This window comes from Saccopteryx bilineata, chromosome 4, assembly GCF_036850765.1.
Source record: "Saccopteryx bilineata isolate mSacBil1 chromosome 4, mSacBil1_pri_phased_curated, whole genome shotgun sequence".
Classification (NCBI taxonomy): Eukaryota; Metazoa; Chordata; class Mammalia; order Chiroptera; family Emballonuridae; genus Saccopteryx; species Saccopteryx bilineata.
The window spans coordinates 35332828-35356336 of record NC_089493.1 but is presented as its reverse complement, the minus strand read 5'-3'; the positions used below and the strand labels follow the sequence as shown (position 1 = coordinate 35356336).

At 37.4% G+C, this 23509-nt stretch overlaps 1 protein-coding gene across 4 annotated transcripts in view; it reads left to right on the top strand.

The window, feature by feature from the left end:
• The window catches only part of FUT8 (fucosyltransferase 8), a 251441-nt gene that overhangs the window by 206688 nt on the left and 21244 nt on the right, over positions 1-23509 (top strand). For all 4 annotated transcript variants that reach the window (XM_066275889.1, XM_066275887.1, XM_066275886.1 and 1 more), the window contains one exon: positions 22114-22360. In XM_066275889.1, the coding sequence (XP_066131986.1) occupies positions 22114-22360 (247 nt within the window). The remainder of the gene's footprint in view (positions 1-22113; positions 22361-23509) is intronic.

Here is a 23509-nt window from a genome sequence, read left to right as displayed (position 1 = left end):
TAAGCAATGAATGTTACCCAGAAAGATTTATACTTTTAAATTAAGTACATAGAAAAGTATTAAATTACATTGGGAGGTACATTTCTGCTAAGATAATTTAGAATGTGACAGTTAAATAATTAATCAAAAGGTAGGACATGAAAGAATTTTTCTCAAAGAAAGAAAAGGATACGTTTCTCAAGTCAGTTGAATAATACTCTGAACACCAAGCATACAGGTAGGGGAGGCATGAAGATCCCCTAATTTGGCAGTTTGTTCAGGCTAGCATCCATTGTATGAATAATAAATGTTATGTCTGTATTCATGACAGTTTTAAAAATCTGATAAAAGCTTTTAGCTACTTTTTAAAAATATTATTCTAATATTTTATTATTGAACTAAGTGTATATAAGGGTAAATCACTATTTCTTGCTCTGCTGTGGATATATAATTTAAATTACATGTTTCTAATTTGATTAAATGAAATCTTTTCTTGACATTTTTCTTAACCTGAAAAGAAATACACATTAATAATAAATAATAATTTTAGTTTCTGTGATTTTATATGAAATAACTATGATTTTGTATAAAAATGTATATTTGATGCATTTTCAATTGTTTAACAAACAACTAAAATGTGTTTTACTCTCATCACTGTACTATGCACTTGAATATTTATACATACTACTCGTTATTTTAGTAATGGAATTACCTTTGTAATTGAGTAAAAACAGATTGGCCACAGATATGTAAGAAAACATTTGTGTAAATTAATGTGTTTGCCATAGCATTTCATAAATACCAGTTTGCAGTTCTGTCTCATGGAATTGAATTGCCTGGGTCTTTCGGGTATGATGAACAGATTAAAGAAAAAGGGTGGAGGAAAGAATCACATGGGGAAGATTTGAATGCAGTCTTTGTATTATGTCTAAATATAATATCTTGAACCCTCTATCTAACCACGTCATTCTTTAAAAATAACAGGGAAAGAGCTCTGGCTGGTAGGTCAGTTGGTTAGAGCATCATACCAATGTACCAAGGTTTCTCTTCTCTATATTTAGGTTGGGGGCTATCAGAAATGAGAAAGTAAAAGGTCTGAATCTTTTATTTCCTTATTTGTTATTTCACAATCTCTTTTGTCATTGGAATGTGAGACAACACATTTTTGCAACCTGCCGCCAGTATCCCAATTCAAAAAAAGAGATTTGGACACATTTTTCCCTAGCAGCAGTAAAGGGAAGAATTCACTTTCTTTCAGTGGCCATTATATAGAATAGTAAGAACAATGCAGTCAACTCTCTCCTAAATTAACTAAAAGAGATGTAATTGTAGGTAATTTACCCCTAACCAGGTAGATTAGTTGATTAGAGCATTGTCTCGCTATACCAAGGTTGCAGTTCAATCCCCAGTCAGGGCACATGCAAAAATCAACCAATGAATGCATAAATAAGCAGAACAACAAATCAGTGTCTCTTTCTCTGAAATCATTAAATTTAAAAAAAGATATTTAAAACAATAGTTTGCAAAAAAAATCACTTTGTTTTTACTTTGAATAGATTTATGGCTATGCTATGATAACTTGACCCCAGGGTGTAGAAATGATGGGCAGGGGCTACAGTCCACTGTGTGGGTAAAACGCACCAAGAAATAGAGAGCTTTTGTGTTTTGTTGCATGGTGGTGAATAGCTGCAGCGATAGCAAGCTTGCCCTTTGTAACAGCTGGCTTTACTTAGCATTTTTAAAAATTGCATCCTATTATGCCGCTGGTGCCTGGCATTCTTCAATTAAAATTTTAAATGTTTTCTTATCATTTTCTAACATAAAGCTCACTTATGCTATTTCAAATCTAGCTCAAGACACATGTTCTTGTATACTTTTTTTTTTTAAAGTTCAATATGAAATAAATCTCTGTGTTATGTCATGCTGGAATGAAAGAAAGCACACACATTGTATTGGAACCCAATCAAGCTGCCTAGTGCAGGGGTCCCCAAACTACGACCCCCGGGCCGCATGCGGCCCCCTGAGGCCATTTATCCGGCCCCCGCTGCACTTCTGGAAGGGGCACCTCTTTCATTGGTGGTCAGTGAGAGGAGCATAGTTCCCATTGAAATACTGGTCAGTTTGTTGATTTAAATTTACTTGTTCTTTATTTTAAATATTGTATTTATTTCAGTTTTGTCTTTACTTTAAAATAAGATATGTGCAGTGTGCATAGGGATTTGTTCATAGTTTTTTTTATAGTCCGGCCCTCCAACGGTCTGAGGCACAGTGAACTGGCCCCCTGTGAAAAAAGTTTGGGGACCCCTGGCCTAGTGGGCTTGAGTGAAAGGTTGAGATCTATTAATGGATATGAGATATTATTACATGAGAGCCATTTCAATAAATATTGTATTAATATTGTTGAGTTGCTTTTGTTAACCACAATAAATAGGGAAAGAGACTTGATATATCACCTAGACTTCTTTTAATTCCATCCATTAGCAAAAAGTAAGAAACTTATATATAAGGGCAAATATAATGTATCTGTATGCCATAAAAGAAAGAGGACTTAGAAATAGTTACACTTCCACTTATATCAAATTATAGCCTTCATATCAGTATTGACCAGAAAACTCTTACAGTTGTTAACTTGAAAATACCTACACTGAAGTAGAAATTAAATACATTCAGGTAGAATAAGTTTCTTTTCAGGGGAGAGAGGTATCAGGTAACTTGTGACTCATACTTCATTGAATTTAAATTGTTTCTCCAAGTAGCCTTACAGTTGGACTGAAAAAAGCCTTTGATTTAATAGGAAACTCCTTTGCTGTTTCTAATTTGTAAATCAGAGTAGCCTTTGTTAGTTAGAGGTTTCTTTGGAACCCTTTCCAGGCATAACTGCTTCTTTATTAAAAGGAAACACCTTATCTTTTCCCATCATTAGTAAATTTTAGCAGTGTCAGTGATATCTTTTTAAAATTTTTAAAGAATATCCTCATTTATTCTCTCTAGAAAGCAAGCCTGGGGGATGGGTAACATGATTTTTAATTAATATATGACAAGAAAAAGAAAGATTACATATTGTGTTAACTGGACAACGGTGTGTATGAACACACAATTTTCTGTGTTTAACATCATCTGAATGATATTGTCATTCTGTTAATGCCTAATGTATTCATTCTGTTTGGCATAATTATTTTAAAATAATTTTTTGAAAGATTTTATTGATTTTACAGGAAAGAAAGAACAGGGGAGCAAGAAGTATCAATTCATAGTTGCTTCACTTTTGTTGCTTATTGGTTGCTTATTGCTTGTCATATGTGCCTTGACCAGGCAAGCCCAGAGTTTCCAACTGGTGATCTCAGCATTCCAGGTTGATGTTCTATCCACTGTACTACCGCAGGCCATGCTAAAATAATTTCTTAAAACTATAAAGCAATGAACATCTATTGCAGAAAAACCCAGAAATGTAACAAAGAAAAATACCTTAAATATATGTGTGTATGTATATTCTTTGTCTTTTTGAATGTGTGTATTTTTTTAGTTAATATACATTATTTTTTAGATTACTTTTAGGTTTACAGAAAAATTTATTAGGAAGTATAGTGTTCTGGCCTGACCAGGCAATGGTGTGCAGTGGATAGAGCATCGGACTGGGACCTGGAAGACCTGGGTTTGGGGCCCCCAAGGTCACTGGTTTGAGTGCTGGCTCATCTGGCTTGAGCACGGGCTCACTAGTTTGAGCGCAGGGTCACCGGCTTGAGCACAGGGTAGCTAGCTTGAGCATGGGATCATAGACATGATTCCATGGTCTTTGGCTTGAGCCTAAAGATCACTGGCTTGAGCCCAGGGTCGCTGGTTTGAGCATGGGATCATAGACATGATTCCATGGTCTTTGGCTTGAGCCTAAAGATCACTGGCTTGAGCCCAGGGTCGCTGGCTTGAGCATGGGATCATAGACATGATTCCATGGTCTTTGGTTTGAGCCTAAAGATCACTGGCTTGAGCCCTGGGTCACTGGCTTGAGCAAGGGGTCACTCGTTCTGTTGTAGCCCCTCCGATCAAGGCATATATGAGAAAGCAATCAATGAAAAACTAAGGAGACTAAGAAGCCGCAACAAAGAATTGATGCTTCTCATCTCTCTCCCTTTCTGACTATCTGTCCCAGTGTGTCCTCTCTTTGTCTCTCTCTCTCTGTCTGTGTCACCAAAAAAAAACTTCCAAAAAACCAGAAAAGAAAGTATAGTGTTCTGCCTGACCTGTGGTGGCGCAGTGGATAAAGCATCGACCTGGACCACTGAGGTTGCCAGTTTGAAACCTTGGGCTCACCCAGTCAAGGCACATACAGGAAACAACTACTATGAGTTGATGCGTCCCACTTCTCCCCCCCCCCCCCCGTCTCTCTTTAAAAAAAAAAGGAAGAAAGAAAGAAAGTATAGTATTCCCATGTGCTCCCTCCTCTTCATCCTCCTCCCCTCATTTCCATCGCCCAGTTCTCTTATTAACATTTGCATTGGTTTGGTACATTTGTTGAAATTGATGAACCAATATAGATACATCATTATTAACTAAAGACTGTAGTTTATCATTAGGGTTCTGTTTTTGTGTTATATAGTCCTAAGGGTTATGCCAAATGCATAATGTCATGTGTTCATCATTACATAATCATATAGTCTCACAGCACTAGAAATCCTGTTTTCACCCCTAGTAACTCCTTCTCCTAAGCCCAAGCTCTGGCAATCACTAATCTTTGGTTTTTTTGTCTCCATAATTTTACATTTACCAGAATGTCATATAATATCAAATCATACATTATGAAGTCTTTCCTGACTGCCTGCTTTAAAAAAAAAAAAAAAAAGTTCCTCCATGTCTTTTTGTGGCTGATAGCATATTTCTTTTTATTGCTAAATAATACTGAATTATATGGATGTATCACAGTTTGTGTATCCATTCACCTAGTGAGGGGCATCTTGGTTGCTTCCAGTTTTTAGCAATTGTGATTAAAGCTGTTATAAACATTTATGTACAGGTTTTCATGGGCATAAGTTTTCACTCATTTGGGTAAGTACCTAAGAGAGGGATTGCTGGGTTGTATGGTAAGACTATGTCTAGCTTTGTAAGAAACTGCCAGACCGTCTTCCAAAGTGGCTGTCGTAGTCTGCTTGGGCTGCCATAACAAAATATCAGACTGGGTGGTTTAACCAACAGATACTATTTTTCACAGTTCTGGAGCCCTAGAAGTCTAAAATTAGAGTGCCAGCAAATTCGGTTCTTGGTGAAAGCCCTTTCCTGGCTTGCAGATAGCCTGAGGAAGCTCTTGTGTCTCTTCCTCTTCCAATGAGCACAGTATTCCCATCATTGAGGCCCCACCCTCAGGACCTCAACTAAACCACATAAAAATTTGGGGAAGACACAAACATTTGGCTCATAACAATAGCTGAGCCATTTTGCATTCTCATCAGCCATGAATGAAAGTTCCAGTTGCTTCATATCCTTCCCAATATTTGGAGTTGTAACTGGTTTAGATTGTAGCTATTCTAATAGGCATGTAGCAGTATCCTGTTTAAAGTTATGATGTGCTAATCCATAATGTTGATCATCATATTCTTATTCGCCATCTGTATATCTTTGATGAGTTGTCTGTTCATCTTTTGCTCATGTTGTAATCGGGTTGTGTTCTTATTGCTGAGTTTTAATAGATCTTTTTATTTTTGGATATAAACCCTCCAGCAGGTATTTTGATATTGATTCTCTCCTTGGTCATGTTCAGTCTATTGATAGCCCATCAAAGGCATTCTTTATTTCTGTTATAGCATTTTTAGTTTCTAGCATATACTTTTTTGATTCTTTCATAGAATTTCTATATTTTTGCTTACATTTCTCATCTTTTCTTGCATATTGTACACTTTTTTCCTATTAGATTCCTTAGCATATTAATCACAGTTATTTTAAATTCCCAGTCTGATAATTCCAAAGTCTCTGCCGTATAGGAGTCTGAATCTGGGGTGGTTTTGTCCCTTCTGTCTTTATTTGTTATTTAGCATATCTTGTAACTTTTTGTTGGAAAATTAACTTGCTGTATCTGCTAAGAAGAAATTGAGCCTGACTGGTGGTGGCACAGTGGATAGACCTGGGATGCTGAGGTCCCAGGTTTGAAACCCCAAGGTGAGGTTACCAGCTTGAGTGTGGGCTCATCTGGCTTGAGTGCAGGCTTATCAGCTTGAGCTATGGGGTTTCCAGCAATGAGTATGGGATTATTGAAATATTCCTCTGGTCCTTGGCTTGAGTCCAAAGGTCTCAGGCTTGAGCCCCCTGGTCAAGGCATGTATGAGAAGCAATCAATGAATAACTAAAGTGACACACTATGACCTGATGCCTCTCATCTCTCTCCCTTCCTATATCTCTCTCTCTCTCTCTTTAAAAAAAAGAAGAAGAAGAAACAGATATATAGGTCTTTAGTGTCAGGTTTTATGTTTATCTGGCTAAGAGTTAGCCTGTGTTAACTGTTAGTTATTGCCATGATATCAAGTGCTAAATTTTCCTCCAGTATCTTTTTGACTGTCCTGTTATTTTTAGGTTTTCTCAGACTCCTTAACAAGACTGACCAGGTAGTGGCACAGTGGATAGAGTATTGGCCTGGGGTGCTGAGGACCTCAGTTTGAAACCCTGAGCGCGGGCTCATCCAGCTTGAGTGCAGGGTCGCTGGCTTGAGTGTGGGATCATAGACATGGCCCCATGGTTGCCAGCTTGAGCCCAAAGTTTGTTGGCTTGAGCCCATGGTCACTGGCTTGTGTGATGGGTCACTGGCTCAGCTGGAGCCCCCCAGTTAAGTCACATATGAGAAAGCAATTGATGAACAACTAAGGAGCCACAACAACGAGTTGATGCTTCTCATCTCTCTCCCTTCCTGTCTGTCTGTCCCTGTCTGTCTCCTATCCTTGCTAATAAATAAATAAATAAATAAATAAATAAATAAATAAATAATAAAAGAAAAGGAAAGGAAAAAGACACCTTAAATAGGTAGTTCTTTTATCTGTAATCCTTTGTTACTACTACTCAGTAGCTTTATTGATATGGTGGTGTAGTATGGGGGAAGGGAAGTGTTCTGTTCTATGATTGTCTTTTAGTGAACCTGAGATGGGTATATTCCTTCCCCCAGGTTGGTTAGGCTTTGATAAAATCTCCTAAGTAGGTTAGACTCTAGTAAAATAGTTTTTTCTTGAAGGCAGGTCTTAGAACAAAGAATTTTGTTGCAAATGCACTGAACTAATAAGTGAAAATTCTCTGAAAATGAAAAAAATCACAATATTTTATTATAATGATAGTAATGATCACAAATAGCAATTACTAGGGATATGAGAATGTTAATTTTAAATAACATTATTTTTACTTTATGTTATGTATGAAAATATTCTAAGTAAGATTCTTACAAATTAATTTTATTATCTATTTCAAGTTAATACTCAATGTGAAACAAATAAAATTCTTAAGGACAAACTTTGTTGTAGCAATAAAACATGCCTACCATAATTTTCAGTTTCATCAGGCTCAGTACACCGTGTAAAAATTAACTATAAATTTTGATGTTTAATAACTAAAATATATTCTATAGTGTTTGTAAATCTCGAAGGTAATTCTTTAGGCCCCAGAAACTAGATTTAGCTCCCTGGAAAAGTATACGATGAAATCATAACAAAATAACACAAGCAAGAATGTTATCTTCTTTCTGAGCAGTGTGTTACTCGGGTACTGCCTTTATTTAAAAACATTTCCAGTTTCTTAGATAACACATATCTGAAAAATTACATATTATTACTTGCTAAGCTATATTTTTATAACACCTATATTCATATTTTGTATCTTAAAGCAGTAAAACTCGTGATAGTCTCAAATCTCAAAATTAACTCATAATGTGATCGTAATGCTAAATGGTGAGCTCACCTATTAACTAGTTAAGTGATTGTTTTCTACAGGAGACTGTGGCATCCATATTAATTACAGTCTTTCATATAGTCATCTATTCAATTAAACACTTATTTTGTGCTTTCTATGTGTCTGGGATAGTTGTAGTTGCTGAGGCAACAGGATGAATAGGTTAAGGTTTATATCCTCATTCCAGACTTGTAAGGAAGACAGATATACCCAAAGACATACTTATCACATAGCTTGGCAAATGCAGTGATTGCGATACACACATAGATGGTTGGGTCCTATGCTCTGAGTGTTGAAATACTAAAATCTTAAATTCCTGAAAGCCAAAGTTTTTGCTATATACTAGTTATTAACTCCCCACACAGCATCTAATAATATCTGTTTGGGGAATACAACCCACTCCTCAGTGTCTACACACATGCGCGCGCACGCGCACACACACACACACACACACACACACACACTTTATAGGTCATGATGATTACCTGACCCTAGGAAAATAATCCTTTGGGCTGGGCTGTGTCAATAAGATTCCCTGTTGAGAGGTAATCTAATCTTGTAGTTTAGCTCTCCAACTCTGTAGTCTGATGGATCTGGATTCTAACTCCTCCACTGGTCATTTATAAGTATATTTTCCCTGTGAGGTCAGTTTGGTAATTAAAAGAAATAATATTTATAAGCATTTAGCACAGTACTCTGCACATATTCTCAGTAAGTGTTAGTATTATTACAAAACAGAGACTCTAGCTTATACGAGGGTGAGACTAAGTAGTAAAATATTGTAAACTGAAGCTGATGTCTTCAGGATTGGCCCTGAGCAAGAAAGCAGTCAGTTTGCAGAAAAGAAAACGTAGCTGACCCGCACAGACCGTGTGGCCACACATGGTAAAAATTGCTGGTTTCCCATTTCCTATAAGATACAGCTTCCTGCTTGTTGTTTCTTGGCAATTCTCTTGTATTCTTTCAGTAATCTTTTCACTTGAGTTAATATGACTAGGTTTTTATTTCTTGCAACCAATGATACTTGAATAAAAACAGTTCTCATTAAATATTTTTTGATTGATATTGTTGAGAGAAAATAGTTATGTACAACTGTATGCAAGTTTTGTTCTAACGAAAGTTGATTAAATAGTACTAGCTTCAGAACTCCCATATCTTTTAGTTTATGAATTTTATATTCTACTCTAACCAAATGAACAGTATCAGCAGGCATAAGTAATATTCTGTTTTTCCTCCTTTTATCCTTTTCTGGTTTCTGTGGTATATCTACCTCATATCTCTGTGCTTCAAGGAAAAGAAATAATAGTTTGTTGGTACATGAAGGAAAACATTTTTTAGAGCCAAAATATAACATAGTTTCTTGTACACTGAGGCCTAAGAAGGGCCTTCTGGGTCATATCACTGATTCATTCAGTTCAGTATTCTGATTTTTTTTTTTTTCTGAAGCTGGAAATGGGGAGAGACAGACAGACTCCCGCATGCGCCCGACCGGGATCCACCCGGCACGCCCACCAGGGGCGACGCTCTGCCCACCAGGGGGCGATGCTCTGCCCCTCTGGGGCGTCGCTCTGCATGACCAGAGCCACTCTAGCGCCTGGGGCAGAGGCCAAGGAGCCATCCCCAGCGCCCGGGCCATCTTTGCTCCAATGGAGCCTTGGCTGCGGGAGGGGAAGAGAGAGACAGAGAGGAAGGAGTGGGGGGGAGAAGCAAATGGGCGCTTCTCCTATGTGCCCTGGCCGGGAATCGAACCCGGGTCCCCTGCATGCCAGGCCGACACTCTACTGCTGAGCCAACCGGCCAGGGCCCAGTATTCTGATTTAACAGTTGTTCTTATGACATGTTATAGGAGTTATAGTTGCCATTCTTGATATCAAGGTCTAAACATTCATATTTTTCCCTAAACATATCATTTCTGGCTTTCATCTTTGCTTGGAATAATGAATTCTGTAAGAATTCTACCTATTATGTAGCCCTGGCTGGGTGCTCAGTGGGTAGGGTGTCATCCTGGTGCCCCCATGTTGCCTGTTCAATCCCCAGTCAGGGCACATATGAGAAGCAACCAGTGGGTGCCCAACTAAATGGAACAACTAAGTGGAACAGTGAGTTGATGCTTCTCTCTCTCTCCCTTTTTCTCCCTCTCTTTCTCTCAAATAAATGGAAAGATTTTTTTTTTAAAGAATTCTACCTAGTATATAAAATTAGCCTTTATTTTTTTCTTAAACTGCTTTTTTAAAGCACCAGTGAAAGGTCCTTAATTCTAAGATTTGGTGAACACATTCTTGGACATTTTGTCTGAATCTTTCATCATTTTATAGGCTTTGAGTATATCCCCTCTTGGTTCTCATCTTTCCAGATAGAAGAAAATTGTCCCATTGTTGTTTGGAAGATCTCTATCTTCCTCTTTGTTTTTTTTTTTTAATTAAGTGAGAGGCGGGGAGGCAGAGACAGACTCCCACATGTGCCCCGACCGAGATCCACCTGGTAAGCCCGGTACCAGGCGATGTTCTGCTCATCAGCGGCTGATGCTTTGTTGCTCAGCAACTGAGCTATTTTTAGCACCTGAGGTGAGGCCACTGGTGCCATCCTCAGTGCCTGGGCCAACTTGCTCAAACTGTTTGAGCCATGGCTGCAGAAGGGGGGGGGAGAGAGAGAGAGAGAAGAGGGGAGGGGTGGAGAAGCAGATGGTTGCTTCCCCTCTGTGCCCTGACTGGGAATTGAACCTTGGACATCCACACACCGGGCTGATGCTCTACCACTGAGCCAGCCAGCCAGGCCTCTATCTTCTTAAGTAACATTATTTCTCTTTATTCTTGAAATGTAGTAGTTGAATTGCACAAATTTATTCATTTATAAACACAATTGCGATTGTCCTCATTCATGTGTGTTCACTTTAGTAATCTATTGAATTAATTTAATTAGTTTGTATCACCTCAGAAAGTCCTTTCTCTGATGTTTATTTTTTAATTAAATTTATTGGAGTGACCTTGGTTAATAAAATTAATATAGGTTTTAGGCATGCAATTCTATAGTACATCATCTGTATATTGTGTTGTATGTTCATCACACCAGTCAAGTCTCCTTCCACCACCATTTATCCCACCAAACCCTCTTCACCTCCTTCCAACCCTCCTTTCCCTCTGGTAATCACCATACTGTTGTCTATGTCTCTGAGACTTTTTTTTTCTTAATCCCTTCACCCAGCCCCACAATACCCCTCTCCTCTGACAGCTGTCAGTCTGTTCTCTTTATCTATGAGTCTGTTTCTATTTTGTTTGTTAGTTTATTTTGTTCATTAGATTACACATATGAGTGAAATCATATGGTACTGTCTTTCTCTGACTAGATTATTTCACTTAGCATTTTTAATGTTTTAAATTTCACTGACATGAGTGAAGAACCACGGCTGAAATTTGTTTCTGAAAATATAAAATATTCATATTTATTGTGTGATACATTTTGGATATCATCAGTTATTATGGCCTACATTTTGAATCATATCATCTATCAGGAGTACTTTAATTTATAAGGTCTTTATGAGGAAATTGAAATTTATTTTTATTTATCCCTAAATATACCACTAAACAAATTAAAGGAGGAAATGCTTTAGACTGCAAAATATTTTTGCCTTTAATAGTTGAATGAAATATGTAAATAGATAATGGAGAGAATGATTTATAAGTTTAATAAATCTCTTTATGATAACTTTGCTTCCAGATTCTTTGTTCTGAAGTAAGCTATTTCTCCTTCATGAAAAGCTTATTGTGTAATTATTAGGAAATAAGCTGTCATAGGTTGGCTGATTCATATTCCCTCTTTACAATAAAGATGTGAAGGTATATGAATTCTTTTTTTTTTTTTCCATTTTTCCGAAGCTGGAAACGGGAGGCAGTCAGACAGACTTGCGCATGCGCCCGACCGGGATCCACCCAGCACGTCCACCAGGGGGCGATGCTCTGCCCCTCTGGGGCGTCGCTCTGTTGTGTTCAGAGCCATTCTAGTGCCTGAGGCAGAGGCCACAGAGCCATCCCCAGCACCCGGGCCATCTTTTGCTCCAATGGAGCCTTGCTGCGGGAGGGGAAGAGAGAGACAGAGAGGAAGGAGAGGGGGAGGGGTGGAGAAGCAAATGGGCGCCTCTCCTGTGTGCCCTGGCCGGAATCGAACCCGGGACTCCTGCACGCCAGGCCGACGCTCTACCACTAAGCCAACCGGCCAGGGCCAAGGTATTACGAATTCTTAACCATGAGCTTTAAGTTGACTAAAAAGCACCCTAATTGTTTCATACAAATAATTTAAATTTGAGTTAAGCTGTTTTTAGCTTTTACTTTTGTTTCTTCAGGGATCCCAGTATGAACCCCAAATGACAGTTCAATAAAATTGCTTTGTTCATACTTCACATCTACTAATTATATGGGCACATATGATCGGTATTTGAAGTTTATGTTCTTTACTTAATATTAAATTCCTGGAGCTAGTATATACTGTAGAGAGAGCTGGTCTCTGGCTTCTTCTGAAACTTTAATAGAGAAGGATGGAGTAAGACTTCAAACTTGGGAATCAGAATGACTGGGTTCAACTCCTGTTTCTGACTGTTAACTGAGAGACCTTGTAAAAGTTATTTAACTTCATCTGTAAAATGGGGATAAGAGAATGCTCACCTCATCAAGACTTTGTGGGTTAACTGGAATAATGTATGGGAAACGTTTACTGTAGTACCTGGCATGTAGTTGGTGTTTGGTAAACGTTAGTTCTTAAGTTGCTGATAGAGAGGTGAGACTGGAAGGGGGTTGATGCAGGAAGTGTTTTAGAAGTGGCTAATAGCACGGCTCATTGAGAAGGAGTAAAGTATATGGAAAGAACAGACTCTAAGCCCTCATCCCTGCCCGATTCTTTATGATCTGGGGTGAAGTGAGATTATCATAAAATGATGGCCTCTGATTCAGAAATCTGCCAGGTAAAGACTCTGTGGCCTATTGACACATAACTGTCTAAAAATATGTTGAATATGATGAGAAACTAGATAACCATCTTGGCGAGGTAGTGACAATATTTTCGCAAATTTTAGTCCAGGTTCTAAAGAAAGTTGATGTGGTGCTTTCCCTGTTTTAAGCATAAATTAAAAATGTCATAGGAACCATAGTGTATCAAATCTGTACAAAGTATTATATTTTTAAGCAATAAAAAATGAAAGACTACTTCTTGTCATCTCAAACATCTCCTTGCCCTGTCTGCTACATTTATCTTACCCCTTCCTCTCCTTCCCATGCTCTGTTAGTTAAGGTTTCATGTCTGTTGTCTCAAAGTTTTTTTTCTTCGTTTATGGATGTTCCCTGCTCTTCTCCCAGTTAAACCAAAAAAGGTAAACTAGAGCCATTTTTTTGAGTAATGTCTTTACAGTATTTATCTTAGCTATTCCACCAGAGGTGATAGATTGTAAGTATTAGTTCTCTTTCTAGTTGTGTAACGGCCCAGAAGAGGAGAAAGGAAGGGTTAGGTGACATACCAGATGGGCACCAGCAGTGATCATAGGAGCTGTGGCTTGGCACATAAAGCCACATGTACCTTCCTCCATGGTGGAAAAGAAGGCAGCTGGGAAGGAGGACATATTCTGCAGTCTGTGATGGCAGAATGAGTTTAAGATGAGAACTGTGGCAGGATGACTCTTGGAGCTGCTAGTACTTTATGGATTGGTCCAGCATACAATATGAGGGAGATTTGCTGCTCCAGTCCCTGGTTTAGTAGGCTGAGGTGTTTGTGTGTTTTATCATCCCTTTGCATAGTGCCTTAGCAACGTGCTACACGTAAGTGTCGTCTCTCCTTAAATCCCACAAGAGTCTTAATTGTTTTGTAATTATTTCCTTCTTCCAACAAGACTCTGCATTTTTATTTTTTTCTTTTATGGCATAGCCAGAATTTCTAGTTATAATTCTTTTATCTTAAGGTACTAGGATTGACCTTTATCCTATCAACCAGGAAACCCAAATTAAGCCTTCCTGATTTAATATAATTGGATAGTAACTTACTAGAGAAATTACAAGTGGCGGTAAATCAAACATGAAACATTTTACATTCCTCACTTTCCAGCTATGTGCTAATAACAGAGGCAGCTAGAAAACTCCCTCAGAGCAGAAGGGACTATGGCACGTCCCAAGTGACGGCTCTGTCCTGTGAGGTCCTGACGGTGTACCTGCACACCAGCCACACTTACCAGGGGTCCTCAAGGGATAAAAGGCCATTATTACCAGACGTCCTTTCTCCTGGCTATTTCTTTCAAGGAAGCGTGACGTGTGATGAAGGAGTAAGAGACCTGTGACAGTGGGGTTGTGATTTTTCATGAGAAGATTGGTGCAGTTGGACTGTTTAGTAAATTTGATGAAATTAAGTCTTGTCATTCTTCCCACTGTTTTCACTCCTCTTTGCTCTTGTTTCTTGACAATAAGAGTAGCTGTTCTAGGGTTCTTTAGGATCCTTTGGGTTGGAAGGAGCTGCTAACTTAGGGGAATATGTTAAATTAATAAAAAAAAAATTCCCCCAACCTGTAGCCATGGATGGAGTTCCAGTGCCTGCAGTCTGAGTCATCAGAGGAACTGTTGGTAGCACCTCTTTACCAGCAAGCTGTCTGAGGACCATATGACACCTTTCGGTAGAGTTAACATATATATGTATATAAAAGTCAAATGACTAAATTTGTTTCAGAAGCATTGAGAGTGGCTTCAGGGAGCCTTCCGTTTAGTGGGGAGAAGCGAACAAGTCTCTTTGGTCTTTTTTCTTTTGACACACTGTCCTGCCTGCCTTATCCTGGTCTGCATAATTCACTAAGATACTGTGTATTTTCCATTAGCTGTTTCTCTAGTCCCCTTTCCAGAGTTCAGTCTGTCCGAATATCATCGAGGTCAGTGAACCATGAGTCCAGTTGCCTTTGCAAGGCATTTCTCTTTCTGGTAAAGGCAGCAAGCCCCTCATTAGAATGCTGCACAGTCATTCCCATAGTATGATATGCTAATTTTTAAGACTGTCGCTAACACTGCACTGTGTTTTATATGATTGAATTTAGAACCTTTCACTCAGTTGGTTGAAGGCTTCAAACTGGCAATAATAACAGTCTTTTGAGTTGTTGTTTAAGTAGAGCAGCGATGGAATTCGTACAGCAGATGACAGTTGCTTATTCAAGAAGAGACCTCTATTATCATCAACCACAGTGATTGAAAAACAGAAAGAAAGTCTCCCAGATGTTCACATTTTAATGGTATATCTTTCCTCCATATTTTAAATTAGAACAAAGCTCAGTCATTAAATGAGGATATATATATTAATGTCATCACTGTTAAATCCCAAAGAATGAACTTCACATATTTATGTGATTTATTTTAATGGCTATCATTTGAGTCCACATAAAAGTAACAAAGCTCCCCCGTGCCTTCAGAGGTCTTACAACAGCTAGTTAGCTTTAGGTCTTGATTTCCTTTTACTTTGTCTCCTCTAACAGGTGTCAGTTTGATAAGAATTTAGTTAAAGTCATTATTCAGCCACACAGAGTTAAAGAAAATATAAACCCAAAAAATCTGGGTAATTTTTGTGGGTATAATTTAAGGAAACAAATTCCTTTGCTATAATATAGGAGCAGGAATTATTGCCAGTTATTTTGTCCTTTTAGTTTAGAACAAAATTTTGGTCAAGTTAATGATGATAATCCTGTCAGACTTTCAGATAGCTCAGAGTCGCTGCTCTTCAGTCTGAACATTTGTTGAATACTTTGAAAAAACAAAAGCTGTTCATTGTTCTATTGCCTATGATAAACAGTATGAGTAAGATTTCCTTAGGGTGTATGTCTTATATCTCCTTACAGCTAATATATTTGGGGTTATATTTTTGGCTCACTGAAATGAGACACTTTGATATATTTTTCAGAGAATATGATATTTTGGCAAATAATCTCTTCCTGGACCAAACTATAGCTAGCTTCTTGAGAATTGTTAAGCAGAATTTATCCCAGGATAAAGAATGGACATTTTTTTAGAATTATTTACTATATATCAGGCTTCATGTTCAGCTTTCTTCATGCAAGAGCTTAACCTTAAAGTGACTCCATGAATAAGATAGTATCATTAATCCCATTTTACAGAGAAGTAAGGTGCTATTATTATCAATACCATTTCCCAGATGAAGAAACTGGGGTGAAGTTAAATATAACTTACAACTATCACACACAACTGTTAGTGATAGAGGATTGGATCACCAGTTTTGGTGATTCCAAAGTTTTTACTCTTAATCACTATGCATGCACTACATGAGTAAACATTTGCATTACTATATTTTGTTTGATGTCTCTTCTTGCTCCAGCCTCAAATGGAGCCATGAGTCTCAGCAGTTGGTATTGTCCTTGGAATCGCTGTTGGGTGTGATGGCACCTAGCAACTATCACCATTCAAGTCAACCCTTAGGGAATTAAAACTTTATTCTACCCCTCTCCTCCTATTTGGGGGAAGTATGGACCTATGGGGGATTGAGGGAAACCTTTTTAAGAGGCTTGAGTTCAGAAAGCAAGGGCCTGGCCAGGTAGCTCAGTTGGTTAGAGTGTCATTCCAATGCACAAGGTTGCAGATTCAATCCCTGGTCAGAACACGTACAAGAACCTGGTTGTATAAATAAGTATAGCAATAAATAGACATTTCTCTCCCTCAAATTAATCAATAGTAAATTTTTTTAAAAAGAAAGCAGACAATTTCTAGTTCAGAATCTCCAAAAGTTACTAATCAGCTCCCTTCCCCCCAAGTGAAATTTAAGTTCTAAGTTAGTGATGTTTTATTGTAGAATTTTCTCAACTTGGCAACGCTTTCAGACCTCTTTGCCTTGACCATTCAGAACTCTGTGACTTCTGTCTTCAGGAGAGTTCCCCCTCCTGAGTTCTTCTTTCACAAATCAGAGTGATAACAGTTGCTTAGTAACAACTAAAGAAAGAAGACATGCAAAAGAAATCTCATGGACTAGGACCCAAAATCTTTTCTACCCTTGAAACATTCTTTGTTATAGCAGAACCTGTTCATCCAAGGAAGATGTTAAGCTTCTCAAAACTTTTCTATTGAGTCTTCTGAAGACTAATTACTCTAAATGACTAGCTCTAAGGCTAATATCTCTGTCTTATGTCATATGGAATGATGGCAGAGTAATGCTTTTAAATGGGGCTGTTATGAATTGACTGATAGAGAGCTTCTATAGAGGAACTTGCGTGGAACTCCTCCTGGAAGAGAGCTATCCGTGTACTAACAAGCCTTTTGAGTCTTATGTGCCTTTACTAAAGAGAAATCACATTGTAAAACAGGATTATCAACAAGAGGAGGTAGTCTTGAAAATGAGTTCCTGAAATAATTAACATGATCATATCAATTCAAGTTGAACTGATAGTCAATTGTGAAACGTCCAGGCTACTTTGCACTGATTCCTTACAAATGAATGTATATGACTTATACACATAAAATATTCTCTTGCTGGGAGGTTGATGCAGTGCACTTTTCCCCCCAACACTAAAGTTTTAATAGAATTCAGGGTACTCTTGCCTGACCAGGTGGTGGCGCAGTGGATAGAGTGTCGGACTAGGACGCAGAAGACCCAGGTTCGAGACCCTGAGGTCGCCAGCTTGAGCGCAGGCTCATCTGGTTTGAGCAAAGCTCATCAGCTTGGACCCAAGGTCGCTGGCTCAAGCAAGGGGTTACTCGGTCTGCTGAAGGCCCACGGTCAAGGCACCTATGAGAAAGCAATCAATGAACTAAGATGTTGCAACGAAAAACTAATGATTGATGCTTCTCATCTCTCTCCATTCCTGTCTGTCTGTCCCTATCTATCCCTCTCTCTGACTCTGTTAAAAAAAAAAAAAAAAAAAAAATCTTTGAATATATGTATCCTGATTTATTGATTGTCACCCCATTAAAAAAATAAAATTATAAAAAAAAAAAAAAAAAAAAAAAAAAAAATTCGGGGTACTCTTGAATGACCAAAGGGGCCATACTTAAGTGATTTTAAAATACATATATGATTTATGACAACAACAAATATATATATATGTTTATGTATGTATATATAGGTTCCAGAAAGAAAAATGTAATTTAAGTAATGAAATAAACACTAGAGTCTGATCCTAGCCCATTTATTAGCTGTATTGTCCTTGAGAAATTCACTTTAACCTCTCTTAATCTGTTACCTCTCTCAAATGAGGGAATTTAAATAAATCTGTGTTTTCCAAATTCTGAAATTTATAACAGAGTACTAGAGATGACTTTAGGTGTTATATGAGATAATTTAAGGCAGTTTCCTGATAAAACACTAAAATAAACATTGAATCACATAGTTGAGAAAAATTTTTCTTTTTCAGTCTTTCTGATTATGTCAAAGACAGAGTCTCAATTTGGTATTAAGATATCTTTAATAGTTGTCTAACTCTGGATTTTTGTTTGAGGGTAGGGGTGCAGGTGGATGGGGGCAGGCCCTGCAAATTCTTCTTCCCTCAAGAGTTTTCATACAAGGCAAATAAATTCCATTCCTTAGAGGGAGGAAAGTACAGAAGTGCTTGTTTCCTCTTTCTGTCCACCTCATATCCCTTCCACTTAACAATGAAAGTAGCGTGCTATAAGGAGGAATCGAACATGTGAAGCACAACCCTGTCTGGCTTCTCTCGTGTGGCCCATTCTCAGAACACATGCTCCTTCTGCACTGTGTAGTAGGGCTTGGTTAACAAACTGCTTGTGACTGGGTGGGAACTATTTGGAAACTCATGAGACTATAAATTAAAAAAAAATAACCACACTGTCCGTTTCATCCTTATTGGTAGTCAGGCTGATATATTTTGGTTGCATTTTATTCCTCTCTCTGTTTCTCATTTAGGTTCAAACTTACAAGAGATATAAGGGGAAAAGCAGTCATCACTCCTTAAAACATCACTAATAATTTCCTTTCTAAATAGAAATCTGGCTTGAGCTCAGAGCCTTTTAATAAGTAATAGCATCTATATTAAATTCGATAAAATGGTTTTGTTTTCAGTGAAGTTATATTTATAGTTACCATCTATAAAATAAATTCATTTAAGTTTTAAAATGCGAATTTTTAAAACATTAAATAGTACAAGTGGTATACAGATATAGTAAAAAAAAGTTATAAAGGTAGTACTTAAGTGACTAAAATTTAGGAAGCACTGAATGAGATTGTCTCTATGCTCTATTCAAATTTAAATTGCTTTGGATGTATATTCCAATATAATAAAAAATATATGGTAAACTAAGAAGGCACCTTCTAACATAGCATGTATTATTTTCTTTCATTTTGAAACGTATCATTATTGAGGAAGCTAAATTTTTACACTATGCCAGTTTCTTCATTTATAAATATAAATATCCTTTTCTTAATATTTTACTAAGCAGTGGATTGGTACCTTTTTGATAGCATATTGTTAGAGATGGTGTTTTATTTTTCTTTCACTGAAAGCAGTCTAGTTCTGGGTGAGGTTTTTGAGCTAGAAATCATGGAGACGAACAGTGTTTAGCACATAGTAATGTACAATAGATATTTGAACAAAAATAAACCAAGTTCTCTGTCATAAAGATACAGATATAGTTTTTGTTTCTTTCTGAAATCTGGCATTAAGGCTATCTGTAGGGAGTATGATACCAGAAGCAATCATAGGGTAATACTTTCATGTAAGTGCAATTTGGTGCTGGTTATATAGAACATTTAGAATAACCTTGTTAGGAAAAAAACACAAAAGGAATATAGCCCTATTAATTTTGCTTTTGTTTCTGGTCATATATGAGAAGCTAGAGTCTTCCTTTTTAAAAAATTTCTTTTGTTTTTTATAAAAAAAAGAACTACACGGCCTGACCTGTGGTGGCACAGTGGATAAAGTATCGACCTGGAAATGCTGAGGTCGCCGGTTTGAAACCCTGGGCTTGCCTGGTCAAGGCACATATGGGAGTTGATGCTTCCTGCTCCTCCCCCCCCCCTTCTCTCTCTCTATCTCCTCTCTCTCTGTCTCTCCCTCACCTCTCTAAAATGAATAAAAAAAAAAGAACTACACATACCTTTCTCCCTTTTATTCTCTCTGATATGTGTACTACTTTTATCTCTGCCTCAAGAAAACACCCCAATTTTCCTGGCGTTAGGGAGACTTAGAGTTTAATTGAAAATGAGGCTCACTCTTTCCTCACACAGTCTTAATTACAATTTCTCACATGATAAAGGTGACCAACTCCTTCCTTAGCTGGCACCATAGCTGAACTGCCATACTGGTGGTAAGTTTCTTTATTACCATTTATTCCTGCAACAAATGTCACGTTTCAAGGCTTTTGTTTTATGAATCCTGAACTGAGTTTTACGTATCAGAGACAGAATATTAGCCAGACGCTTTTAATTCAATAGTTATACCACTGACTTTAACTATGTAGTTGGTTTGAGTGACTACATTACCAGAGAGTATACAGAGGGTGCTCAAAGTATGACAGTCTTGACATATGACGTTTCAAATTTACTACGTTCACTCCCATAAAAACTTGAAAAAATTGAGATATGAGTGTTTCGGCTTATACCGTTAACGTCGTACTTTCTTTACACTAATTTTTGGTCATTTTTTTCTGTTACTACAGTTCAGTGTACAGTACAGCATATTTATGTCCTTTTCCTTTTTCTGTGGCTTAGTTGTATTTTTATGTTCTAGATCAGCGGTAATCAACCTGGTCCCTACCGCCCACTAGTGGGCGTTCCAGCTTTCATAGTGGGCAGTAGCGGAGCAACCAAAGGATAAATAAAAAGATAGATTTAACTATAGTAAGTTGTTTGATAAAGATTTATTCTGCCAAACTTAGTGAAAATCCAACATAAAGTACTTGGTAAGTAATTATTATTATATGCTTTAACTTGCTGTAACTCTGCTTTATAAATTTTATAAAGTAAAGTTACTTCTCTACTATATAAATCACCATTACTGTAGAACCAGTGAGCGGTTAGAAAATTGTACTACTAACAGAGATACAAAAGTGGGCGGTAGGTATAAAAAGGTTGACTACCCCTGTTCTAGATTATGGTTTTACGACTGTATTAGGATATGTAAGTGACTTAGACTAGGGTGTGTCTCGACTTATACCAAAATTTGGGTTACGTCACTGTTGTAGGAACAGAACTGTGTCATAACCCAAGGACCCCTGTAATTTATTTTAAAACATTTGCATATATGCAGAAAAACAGAATTTGAGGACTGTGTTTTATTCTGGTGAATACATTTTAAATACATTCTTTAATGGTTCAGTGATTGTGATTCTAATCCATTATGTATAATGACAGTATCTTAACTGGAGTTATTTTATATGTTCAGGTTAATATTTCTGTTATTGAGATTTTTATTCAGTACATTTTATATTTGTGAAATCTCTCTGCCTGTTATCTTTGTATCTTCTAGTTATTACTGTGTGATGTTTAATACATAAAGTAAACTTTTGGGTGCTGGCACTTTGGTTCTCAGTGCATTAGAAAATTGATAAAACAGTAACATTTATGACAAATAGAAATTGGATTCTGCAACTAATCATCATCCACAAAAATTAGCATCTAATCTCTGTTGTAACTTTTATATCCAGGTAAACACAGATTTTATTATTATCGTAATTGAGAATATAATAGGTCTGTTTTGGCCAAGGGGGGGAAAAAAGACTTGAGAATTATCTAATTTTTTTTTCTTGAAAAGGTATAGATGCTTGGCTAATAATTGTAATCTTTAGGTATCTCTAGAGTCTTTTGCTCTGTGGCAAAACTAATGCCGGAGCCATTTGCTGTAATAACAAGCTGCAAGTTTTGAGAACACTTTGTGTCTAATTAAAAAAAAAGCCACACAATTACACAAAAACAGAACTTTGCCTAGCTGGCTGTGTCCACTGGGGATATGGTTATTCTCTAGTTAGATACTTTGAGTGCTGGAGACCATCCTTATCTGGGGGAGAGGTATTGATTTGGCAGCATATTATGATAGAAAAAGGTATGAACTTGAGAGGCACACCAATCCAAATGTGAACTTCAGCTCCGTTAATTTTGCATTAACACCTTGGTCAAGTTACTTAACTTCCTGTGTAAAGTGAAAATTATAATACTTCTCTAGAGTTGCTATGACATGAAAGCACCAGAGTGAGTTCTTGTTTGATAGTAATTGTACGAGAAATACAGTGAAGTGATGATGATATTTTGATATTCTTTCAGGTGAAATAAAGGACAAAAATGTCCAGGTAGTCGAGCTCCCCATTGTAGACAGTCTTCATCCTCGTCCTCCATATTTACCACTGGCTGTGCCAGAAGACCTTGCAGATCGACTTGTTCGAGTCCATGGTGATCCTGCAGTGTGGTGGGTGTCTCAGTTTGTCAAATACTTGATCCGCCCACAGCCTTGGCTGGAAAAGGAAATAGAAGAGGCCACCAAGAAGCTTGGCTTCAAACATCCAGTTATTGGGTAAGAATCTGATTGGTTCCTCATAAAGTGATACGAAGTAGCAGGGATATATATCTCACAATGCGTTGTGAACTTTATAATATATAGTTTAACTTCCGTGGCTCCACCAAAAACAGGTTCTAGTGTCCACCTTAAGTAACAGGAAGATTATTATTCCTTTGTTTACTTAGAATGGCTGAGTCATCATACTTTGTCACCCTTATTTTCTTTATTTATTCCATAAATGTATTAAGCCTATATTTCTGAAATTAGCTGGTTCCCCTGGGGAGACCAGCAGGGTTTTATTTTGGGGGTGAGTATTTTGGATATTATACACGACAGGGCCATGAGAAAAAGCTGTCACATTTGTAGATTTTTAATTGCACCTTATTCTAGGCTTCATTAATTGTCACTGGTGATAATTTTGCTGCTTTGATGTTCTATTTTCTTTTCTGCCCTGGAAGCTATTTTGAAAATAAGGTTATCATTTTGTACTATAAGGTAATGTTAAAATTATTATCTGAAATTATCTCTTGGCCCATTTGGGAGTCACAATGTACATACATATTCAGTCCGGTACTTATGTTAAAGGAGATATATCAGGAAATCCTTGGAGCAAGAAATATCTAAAAGAACGTCTTTGCTCACAAGTGTATGATCCTATACATATCCATAAAAAGTTATGGAAAAAGGAGTTTTTATCTGGTTCTGATGCCAGATTTTACACCAAGGAAAATGTTCTTTGCCTAATGCAGGGGTAGTCAACCTTTTTATACCTACCGCCCACTTTTGTATCTCTGTTAGTAGTACAATTTTCTAACCGCTCATCGGTTCCACAGTAATGGTGATTTATATAGTAGAGAAGTAACTTTACTTTATAAAATTTATAAAGCAGAGTTACAGCAAGTTAAAGCATATAATAATAATTACTTATCAAGTACTTTATGTCAGATCTTCGCTAAGTTTGGCAGAATAAATCTTTATAAAACAACTTTGTGTAGTTAAATCTATCTTTTTATTTATCCTTTGGTTGCTCCGCTACTGCCCACCATGAAAGCTGGAACGCCCACTAGTGGGCGGTAGGGACCAAGTTGACTACCACTGGCCTAATGAAAAGAATAGTGGACTGCAAGTTAAGTGATTTGGGTAATATTCCTGACTTTTCCCTAT